Source organism: Pelmatolapia mariae, linkage group LG4 (genome assembly GCF_036321145.2).
Source record: "Pelmatolapia mariae isolate MD_Pm_ZW linkage group LG4, Pm_UMD_F_2, whole genome shotgun sequence".
Classification (NCBI taxonomy): domain Eukaryota; kingdom Metazoa; phylum Chordata; class Actinopteri; order Cichliformes; family Cichlidae; genus Pelmatolapia; species Pelmatolapia mariae.
Genome location: NC_086230.1, coordinates 33,634,638 through 33,645,172, shown reverse-complemented (window position 1 = coordinate 33,645,172; position 10,535 = coordinate 33,634,638). Strand labels below are relative to the sequence as shown.

General features: G+C 44.2%; 1 protein-coding gene across 1 annotated transcript; it reads left to right on the top strand.

Annotated features, from left to right (window-relative positions):
• The first annotated feature begins 1,128 nt into the window (after positions 1–1,128).
• si:dkey-16l2.16 (ras-related protein Rab-35) lies at positions 1,129–10,482 on the top strand. Its single transcript, XM_063472493.1, has 7 exons — positions 1,129–1,258; positions 2,702–3,454; positions 5,362–5,412; positions 6,750–6,873; positions 6,983–7,107; positions 7,820–7,944; positions 8,733–10,482. The coding sequence occupies exons 2-7, from the start codon at positions 3,400–3,402 to the stop codon at positions 8,880–8,882; spliced, it is 630 nt and encodes a 209-aa protein (XP_063328563.1). The 5' UTR covers positions 1,129–1,258; positions 2,702–3,399; the 3' UTR covers positions 8,883–10,482.
• The last annotated feature ends 53 nt before the right edge of the window (positions 10,483–10,535 follow it).

Genomic DNA, 10,535 nt, shown 5'->3' with positions numbered 1-10,535 from the left:
CACACACGACACAGACAAGTTCTGATTCTGAGCTCTGTGTTTCACATATTTTGGTTAAAGTTCAAACTGAATTTTTATTTTGCTTTTTGCATTTTTGTGTCTTTGTAGTTTTATTATGTACTTTTTACTCACCCTATGTCCTTTTAATTTGACCTTTTTGTCTGATGGGTTTGAGCCTCTTTCCGTAATTTTTGTAATTCTTTTTGTTGCTTTGGGGTCATTTTAAAGTGTCATAGTGACTGTTTTGCATCTCTGTTTTTCACCTTTGATTGTACGTTATTTGTCTTTCTGTGTTGATTTTATTATTCACTTACTTCTCTCTGTCTCTCTCTTTTTAATTTTTCTTAATTTTACCCTTTCAAAGATAAATCAGCACTACTACCCGTGTTTTAACTTTAACAAATAAATCTGTGTTATTAAGTTATTACTGTGAAATTATTGTTATTATTATTGTAACTATGTTCCCACTGTAGAAAATGAACGATTCATTATACTGAATGGTTCATTTATAATGGGGGAAACAGTAAGCATTTGTCAGTAAGAAGGCTGTAAAACCTATGATGATTCAGACTCTCATGATTCTTTCCAAGTGAAGATTTTTTGTAATTGTAATATTTTGTAAAAACCTCCAAGATTCAAGAATCTTTATTTGTCACATCCATAGTTATACGAGTACAACACGCAGTGAAATGTATCCTGACATGCTCCTCGGCTGTGCAGAAAGAGAGAGAACATTGTATACATTAAGTGAATATACACAGGAGGACATTATATGCAGTAAGTAAGTGAATTATGTACATTAAATGCATGAAGTAAAATAGACAATCTGGAAATTTTAAATTGAGAATCTGAAAAAATAGTCCATGGGGGTCATGAGGGCCAGATTGGACCCTTTTGTGGGGCAGATCTGGACGCCCCTGGCTTATACCAATATGTTGCTTTGTAAATATTTTGTTTCCTTATCATATGTTTCAGTACATGGGTAAAGATGGTTTGATTAGATATTAAAAACGAAAGAAAGAGCAGCTGTAGTACTCGGTGTCGGTGCGCACTTTGCGGTTGCAGGGTGCAGGGTTTTCCCACATGACCGTGAACGCAGCGTCAGATGATGAGAGTGGGTCATCAGCTGCAGTCAGTCAGGTGTGGTCGGCGGGGAGACGGTCCGACCGTCGAGCCAGCGGAATCAACGGGCACAAGGCAGAGTGTAGCACCGGTCTGTGAGCATGACCCACCGGCCAAGCACCGCGTCATGACCACAGTAAGTTCGTTTTTTAAATAAACGGCGGCGGGTTGAAAGTTTCTCCGAGCACTGAAGTTTCCCGACGTCTTGGCAGGCCAGCGTCAGGCCCGGACACCGTCACTCCAGGCTGGATGAACAAATCTGGAAGTTTGAACGTTTTCTTGCTAGTCTGCAGCGATACACCCAGTATCAAATACACATTTAGCCTTTTAACGAGCTGCCATTGCTTTCTTCTTTATTTACACCCGTTGAATTAACGTTAATATTTATTTATTCACCAGTTTTGTCCCGTTTGTGCCTTACCACCTACAGGTCGGTGGTTTGGCCGTTAAAACCATCGAGCTCTGAACAAAACTACAGTTTAACGTCAGCACTGTGTTATTTTATTTGTGCCGTATTGAAGCACGTACCTGATTCATTTTTACAATGTTTACACAAGTGACTCTAAATCTTGGATTGGCATAGTTTGATTTAATTTAACGGAAAATGAATATATTTCGCATGGAGTCAGGCGTGTCGTTCCACCAAAACCTACAACGCTCGCGCAATAAGAGACTTTGGAACGAGTTGTCCCAGCAGCGGGTCAGAAACTGCCAGTAAAGGCCATTAAAGATTTTTAAAGCTGAATCAGTGACCTGAGGCCATCCACAGACCTATAGCCATCTCTTCTAATGTTTGAGGGAATTATCTACCAAACTGCTTCCAAAATCTAAGCGAAAACATCAGTTTTCTACGCCCAAGCGTTTTAGACCCGAGTCACACAGATTTGGGACTTCTTTGCTCCAACGTTATGTATTATACTTCAATTCGGCATGTATAGACACACAAGGTTGCACGTAATTTATACTTTTATTCGATAATTTGCTGTGCCTTACATGGTTGTCGAAGTCTAGTTAAAGGAGCCAGTCCGTTACTTTACATTTAGATTTATTTTTCTTTATTGAATCACATATACATCTGGGGGCTTGGTGTGAGCCGAATCAAAGACGATCGGTCCAAGACTTTCCGGGGTGAGTAGTTTTATTGTTGAAGGCATTGTTTTTGCTGCCACATTACGAACATTTAAATTTGCGTTTGTTGGAGTGGAGATTGGCGTCGCTCTACTCACGACAGAGCAGCGTCCTGGGGCTGGATTAGCTCGCATTAGCGAAGTCCAGCCTTTCCTGTTTTCACGGAAAGCGAACCCAGCATTAGCCAGCTCAGCTCCACTGTTTTACCTGAAGAATTTAGAAAAACAATAAAATCTGGACGATGGCCGTCAGTGAGCTGCTGTTATTGCTAACACAGATAAGGCATTGGATGGGGGTGGATACAGCAGGAATAGGAAGTTATATTTAGTGACTCAGCTGCTGTTTGAGTAACAGGCAGGGAGTTAAGGCGGGACACAGCAAGCAAAAAGTTGTGAAGTCTGATGTGATTTGGTCTGACTTCTCATTACCTTTTCTCCTTGTTTTTGTTTAGCTCCTTTTGGTGAACCCTCCTCGTGCAATGAAACAGGGAACGGGTGACTTTTTAGCCAACCACCAGAGGAACCGAAGGGATTGAGTCAAAGAAACCTCTGCAGATGTAACCGCTGCTGTTAAAAAAGAGGAACATCTTAGTTTCTTTCAAGTGCAACAACCAAAAAAAAAAAAAAAGAGGGGGGGTGGAATTCTGAGGAGAAGGGCAGAAACTGGGTTTATGATCAGCACTACCACAAAATGCCAAATGTGTCTGTCCTGGAGCCGTACATGTGAAGACTGAGCATCCAGAGGAGGAGTGCTGGAGCTGCACTGACACAACTGTGGAGGAGTTGTTGGAAATCCCCCACAGGAGTGTCGCTGGGTGGAACTGGAAGTAAGGTGGAACCACGGTGCCGGCCCTCGCCGTCAAGCGTGAATCATAAATGCAGAGCTCTCGAGAAGTGCCACCTACTCTGCTGGCTGCTGCGGTTTCGCTTTTAAAACGATGTGAACATCAGAACTGAAACTGTAGTGTAACTGGAAATGTCCTCACGCCCAAAGGGGAATCGAACCTGTGATTTCTGGACAAACTCTTGAGGTGGTCAGCGTTTGGAGGCGGAACAAGGCGAGCGCCGCATGTGCACTTGGAGGGAAGGAAGCTCACCTTCCTCCCTATGAAACTGGTTTTACTTGGAAATCCAAAACAAGGCCATCCAAATGGCAGGGAAAGACTACAATCATCTCTTTAAGCTGCTCATCATTGGAGACTCCAGTTAGTACATTTTAACTTGTTTACATCTATCTGCAGTCAAAGCTTTTTTTTTTCTTTTTTTTTATGGAGCCCTGCAAGAAACAGATGTGTGAACAGACACTTCCAGTAAATTTAGGCTGCTGTCTCTGTGGGCCAGTAGAACCATAATAAACCTATTAATAGGAATGTTTCCATACTGATGAACTGGTGAGGTCTTACTGGTTGAAATCACACCATCCCCGTCCTGGCGTCCGGTTTGTTTCAGAATTGGTTTTAACTGATTTTTGCCGATCAGCTGGTCTGGTTTTCACCTGTATGTGAAAGAAGCTTGACTGAATGAATCTCAAAGGTGTTGGCGTTGTAGCCCTCGGGACCCCTCACAGACTCGGTGGCTTCTTACTGCCTGCTTTTATAGACTTGCATTAAAGAGGACCTGTGCTCATTCCCAGCTCCATGTGTTTATCCTTGCAGTTAGAGTAGCTTTATGTGATTTAAAGTTAAAATTAATCTTTGTTTTCTATTATATTATGCACAGTTCATACAAATTTATCCTGAGCTCATGCCAGCCCAGATGCAAGGTTTGAATTAAGGACTAAACATAAGCAAAATATAAGTGTAGGCTACATGCATTTGAAAGACAACCTGTTCTTATTTATAGCGCCATAATTGTATTTCTCGACGCAACTAAAGCAGCTTTGCATGATTCACAGTTCAAAATAATCCTCCCTTAAATCATACTGAGCCTCGGTGCGGCCCTTCAGTTTGTCCTCTGACTGAAACAAGCTGTTTAAGCCCCGCCCCCTTTGAAATCAGTTTTCTTGTGATTGACTGCCCCGGTTTGAGCTTTGGGTGGGTGAAGCTTTCCAGATTAGAGAGATCGCCTCTTTATGACATCATACAGATCCAAGAGCAGAAAAAACTGAAACAGAGCAGTCGGGGATCATGTTCCACAGGAGGCCTCAGCAGAGCCTGGTTTTGTGTTGGGAGTGCGTTCCCAGGAAAACTCAGACTTGTTTAATGTCACTTTCTCAGCACGAGAACAAGAAAACAAACTGCCTCCAAGCTCGTAGTAAAACAAACGAACCTGATACTCTGCTTTAGAGAGAGCAGGCTCCAGTTATTGATCGAATGTTGTAGTTTCAGGGCTTTTGGTGTCAGGCCTCCTGCAGGAGGTGCTGAGTCACTGTCGGTCACCTTCTTCCCTGCAGGAACTTATTTTAGAGCAGTGGGTGGATTTCATCGCTGCACATGAGACGCGTGCCTGGATGGAAACACGGTTTCAGGAAGCTGCTGCGAGTTTCCAGTTTTCAGCTCGACATAGTTCTCGTGCCTTTAGTTGGCAGAGATGTTTCTGTGAGGAGTAACGCTGTCACATTTATCGTCCATCTGTTTGTGGCGTAGCAGGCAGAGGTTTTAGTTCCTGATAAACGAGCTCCATCTCCGAGCCTGCTGAACGAGTCTAGTCGAGTCTTGTTTTGGAAAACCGCTTAAATGATTGAACCAAGCAGTGATTTTTCTTTTTTTTCTCCAGCTTCTGGAATCTGATTTTGATAGACACCACAAGTTTCAGCTGCAAACATCCAGCCTGCAAAGCAGATGCAGGACTTGTTTTTACAGGCGTGTAATCTTTAACACTCTGAGAATACTGTAACTTTCCCATCGATTTCTCCGTTTATTCCAACGTCTTTCTGCTTCATCGGCTCTCCTCTGTCAGGTTTTTTTTTTTTCTTCAGATGCTTTTCTCACACATGTCCAGTGTGAGTTCAACCTTTGTCCTATTTTGTGTTGTTTCACTTTCCTTATCTCACCTCCTCCCATCTGTGTATTTTGCTGGTATGTGGCTGTCACTAAAGTTACAGTGGGGGACATAATAGGCTTTACTCAGACAGATATTAATCTCGTCCCTCTGATCTTTTCCCCCCCTTTAGATGTGGGAAAAAGCAGCCTCCTGCTCCGCTTCGCAGATAACTCCTTCTCAGGTGAGTTGGTTACATGAAAGGTGATACCTGCTCACACTAAACACACAGCAGACTCCAGTTATAGGCCGAGAATTAAAAGCATTTTATCAGGAGGAGTCATCTTATCTCCAGGAGTCATAAGAGCTGTCCTAACACGTCAGGAGCTGCAGGAGAGGCAGATCTATATCCTCATCAAACATTTAAATGCTTCATCCATTTCCTCTGAATGGTCTCGTGTGCTTGCACCCAAGTGTCAAACAATAACTGCACTCCTTTAGGAATATTAATAACCTGTGTCAGCATTTTGAATTCACTCTGTAGCGTGGGTACACAGCCAAGGACGTGGAACAGAAGCAGAAAGTTGCTGAACTGAAAGTCGAGGTGAAACTACAGTAAAATGTTTCTCGTGAGCCAAATCTGAAAGTGATGAGGCTGTAAAGACGAGTTTGATCCCAGCAGAGGAAGCGACTGCGTCAGGCATTTTCTAACAAGAGTCCAAAGTTTATTTGCAGTTTGTAGTTTGTTTGTTTTTTTTGCTGATTGTTTCATAACAGGAAGCTCAGGTGTTGGAGAAATGTGGTCGTTGAATGTGTTATTAGTTATGAAGCGCTACCAGCAGCATTCACACTCAGGCTTGTTTACCAAGTGTAGACGGCTCCGTGGAACACGCATCTTACGGTCGATTAAAGCGTGTCACTGGATGGTTTGTCTGGCCCTGACGGGACTGACCAAAAGTTCTCATGACGGCTGGAGGACGGAGCCAAAAACACACGGCTCAGTTTTTTCTTGCTGGAATCACAAACATGTAAGCTGGAGTGGTGGTGGTGGTGGCTCAGTGGGCTGTAGCTGCGGCCACAGATGGTCAGTGTGACAGCCAGCTGTGATCCCGTCTGAGAAACCGTTTTGGAGCCTTGGCCACGTTTCTGTAGTCTGTGGGGAAATATCGAGGTTTTCAAGCAGAGTTTTTCCCACATACTGCTGGAATGGCTCTCCGTGTCTCAGTCGCTCAGCGGGAATCAAATATAGTTCTCGAAGGCGGGGAGAGGATGTAAACGGGTGGGGCGAGTGGAACTGAGCCAGGCGCTCCTGACAGGACGCCAAAACTTCTGAAGTGGTGGAGTTGGTGCGTGAGGGGGGTGGGGGGTTAACAAGGGCCTGCAGATGCAACAGCAGGGGGCGCGCGCACACACACACACACACACACACACACACACACACACACACACACACACACTTAAAGATATTTAACTTTTAACTGACTCCACAGAGGAGTGCGCTGTGTGTCTGGACTCGCGTTGCTGCGCAGTACGTCTGCGTCACTCTGGCTTTTATTTTTTCCCTCGTGTCGTCTCGTGCAGGCAGCTACATCACCACCATCGGCGTGGACTTTAAGATCCGGACGGTGGATATCGATGGGGAGCGGGTGAAGCTGCAGATCTGGGACACGGCGGGGCAGGAGAGGTTTCGAACCATCACCTCAACGTAATGATCTCTGAAACTTTCTCCCCCGAGTTTCTCTCAATGACTGTGTGCAGTGCACTGCAGCATCATCGCTGAGGTCATCAGTTTATTCCACTTCACGTGTCCCCAGGTACTACAGAAACACCCACGGCGTCATCATAGTTTACGACGTGACAAATCCAGAGTCGTTCGTAAATGTTAAGAGGTGGCTGAATGAAATCTCCCAGAACTGTGACAGCGTCTGCAAGATCCTGGGTAGGTCGACCGTAAACTCGTCCTGAATATCAGTGTTTCAGTGTGAACTCTGACCCACTCACAGGTGTGGTGAAAGCTGCTGAGAGGCTCCGTCTGCTTCCAGGTGACGTACAGTTTGTTAAAGATGCAGCTGTATTCATTCAGCTCCATTATCCGCTTTAATGTCCAGACTTGGAAAATTGAGTTTGGATATGTTTTAAAGTCCACATGGTGCAGTCAGCTTGAGCTTTATTTTTTTTAAACTCGGGTCGAATATTTTATTTATTATGATATCATGCAGGCAGATTTCTGCTGAGAGCCTCTTTCCCCTCGCCAACACAGTTTATAAAATTCCTGATGGTGAGACGTGCCGTCCCGCTGAGTCTTCATAAACAGGAGATCTACTGTGAAATGTTTATTAAGACAAACTGTTGTTATTGCACTCATGTGTTATCAGATGATTTCTCAGGTTCAGTAAACGTTTTACTAGTAATTTTAAACAGGAAGGTTATTCTGCAGGTCTGACTCTGGGGAGGTGAATCAGGTTTGACACTTAAAGATGCTTTGGTTCATTTCAGACCTGCAGCATCAGTTATTAATATCTTACTTTACATATCAGTAGCAGATAGTTCTGCATGCTGCGTTTTTTATGATGCATTTGAATTTCACCCTGGTTGGGGAGGGAGGACGTCTGCAGGAAGAGTTTACGGATGGATTTTCCTTCTTTCCTCAGTGGGGAACAAGAATGACGACCCTTCCAAGAAGCAGGTGGATACCCAGGATGCTTTGCGTTTTGGGGAGTCGGTGGGTGTCCGTGTCTTCGAGACGAGTGCCAAAGAGAACATAAATGTTGAAGAGGTGAGGTGAAGCTTTAAATGATTAACATCCTCTGATTTAAAATGATTTTTTTTTTGGTGTGCAGTTTGTCCCATTAAAAGGTTGAAAGCCTTTGTTCCTAATGTTTTGTCTGTAAGGTTGGTATTGAATCCTTTAATGACAGGCAGGTAAATTAGAGCGTGGTGTCGTAGTTCTCAGTGTGACCTGATGGGGGCAGTGTTGTTTCACTGCTGTCATCCAGGCACAGTGACGCAGAAGTGTCTCATAATGTGATGGGGCTTCAGGTTTAATGCAGTGGTTTCCTTCATACTGGACGGTCCAGCCCTGCAGATGAAGATGCACCTCAGGTTCATCATCATCATCTCATTATTACACTGCAGAGGGTAACGATGAGGAGGAGGGGTCTGTTTAGTCTCGATTTGAGCTGAAAGAGGGAGGCTTTGGTAACGGCAGAGATGGCGGTTCGTCCTCAATCCTGCTGATAAAAATGCTCGTAAAGCACCAGCAGGGACACTGTGACTGATCTCAGAGCTCCAAGGTATAAATATTCACGATGGAAAGCTCAGACTAGACTCAGGTCCTTACTCGTGTTTTAATAACCGAGACTAAAGTAAAGGTAGGATCATATGTGACTGTGCTTCCTGTTATTTCTATCCATGAGTATTTGCTTTATTATTTTTAAAATGTCTTCAGTGACAAGAACAGTTTCATGCACGGTTTCACTCCTGTTTGAGGGTCGGGGGTGGGACACCGGGGCCGCGTTAGATAATCCTGAAGTCTGACTGTGTTGTTTCTGCTGCTCTGCTCAGATGTTCATGGCCTTCACCCTCATGGTGCTCCGGGCCAAGAAGGAGAGCCAGAACAGAGTGGAGAGGGAGCGGGAGCGGGAGAAGGACACGGTGAACATCAACGCCCAGCGAGACCGAGACCGCAGGAAGAGAGGGAAGAAATGCTGCTGAGACGCCGCTTCCGCCCACGGCATTCAGCTGAGACTGAACTCTGTGCCTTAGAGGCCGTCTCTCACTGCAGATATGAATGTGTGGAGCTACAGCACAGCAGGCTGTAGCTCTCGCTGTACCTGAGGGTCTACAGTCTGCCAGCACTGAATGCAAGTAGCAGCCAGGAGGTCACATGACCTAAAGGATCATTCTGGTGTTTATGCTTTTTTTTTTTTTTTTTTTTTCTAACCACACTGCAGCGTTTCATGTTTGTTGGACTGAAGCTAAAGAGCGACTAATGTGCAGGTTGGTTTGTGGATGCTAACCAGAAAAAACATATTTTCTGTGACGTTTATTCAAACGAGTGGATTCCTGAGCTCGCCTTAAATGACTCGTTTCAGTCTGGGCTGCACTGGTTTATGAGGAGGTGTGTGACGTTTGATCATCAGCTTAATCAGCACCTTTAAAACTGTCTCATTCAAGTTACGCCAGAAAAAGGAAGTTGGTCTGAGCCTCTTGAGCTTGCATATATCCCGCCTTTTATCTTCACCACTATCGACGACAGATTACAATTTTCAAACACTTCACTGGGCAGGAAACAAACCTGGTTTCACCATTAAAACTGATTATTTTATGACTCATCTCTCCAAAGACAGAATTCAGTTCATGGTCACATGTAGCCAAAGAACTTTCCACCAACATGGCACCGATGCTTGAGCTCTAGAGCCGGGGACCTCTGTGGTGAGCGTTCAAACACGTTCCACCTTTTTGGCGTGAAACGTGTTTGATTGGGCACTGCGTCAGTCAATAATGCGTCCTGATTGATGGAAAACCCTGAGATTTGGTCACATGTCGAGTCTGTGCTCCCACCACAGCTGCACAGCCCTTTAGGGAGAATCAGTTTTTATGTTAAAGTGCTCCGATTCTGCTCGTTTCCTCCTCCATGTTTTTGGATTAAAGCAGCTTTGCATGATTACTTACTTATCTCGTGCTAGGCTTGTTTCAGACAGGCTTCATCCTGTCTGAAACAAGCCGATAGCTTCTCCCCTGTTAAGTCAGTTTTTCTCTGGTTGGCTGCCCCTCATCAGCAGAGGTTTTGAAAGTGGGAAAATAATGACCTCGCGACCTTTCCTCACCTGCACAATGACAGGTTATAGTTGTATGTAGGTTTCACTGAAGATAAAGTCAAACTGCAGGGATTTGTTTCCATTTTGTTCTGTTTACCTTCTGTGACACGTGGAAGATGAAAGCCATATCACGCTCCACGTCTTTAATCGCCAGTTCTCATGTTAGTGGAAAAAAGGGAGAAACACTGAGAAACTCTACATCTGTATTTGCAGTGAACTAAAACGTTCAAAAAAACACCAGCATGGTCCTTTAACTTTGGTCTTAAACCACTGTTTAGTTTTTTCTTAATACAGAACATGTATTTAACCAGTGAAAGGGAGCTGTTTGTTCAATTGTGACATTAACGTGTGTGATGAGTACAAACTGTCTGTATGCCTTATTTCAGTCTGAATGAGGCCAGTAATCCCAGCCTACAGAACGAGCCCAAAACATGTTTTAATGTAAATCTGATGCCAAGCAAACGTGTCCAAATACAATAAAAGCAATAACTTCATTGATTCTGTGTGCAGTGATGAGACGATATGCAATGAAATCCTAGAATTTCAC

What these genes read in the sequence shown, in the direction of transcription:
- si:dkey-16l2.16 (XM_063472493.1), top strand. Translation starts at nt 3,400, where the DNA reads ATGGCAGGGAAAGACTACAATCATCTCTTTAAGCTGCTCATCATTGGA. An exon ending in TTTCGAACCATCACCTCAAC is followed by an intron (nt 6,874 to 6,982) that starts GTAATGATCTCT and finishes ACGTGTCCCCAG; the next exon opens with GTACTACAGAAACACCCACG. An exon ending in CAGCGTCTGCAAGATCCTGG is followed by an intron (nt 7,108 to 7,819) that starts GTAGGTCGACCG and finishes TTCTTTCCTCAG; the next exon opens with TGGGGAACAAGAATGACGAC.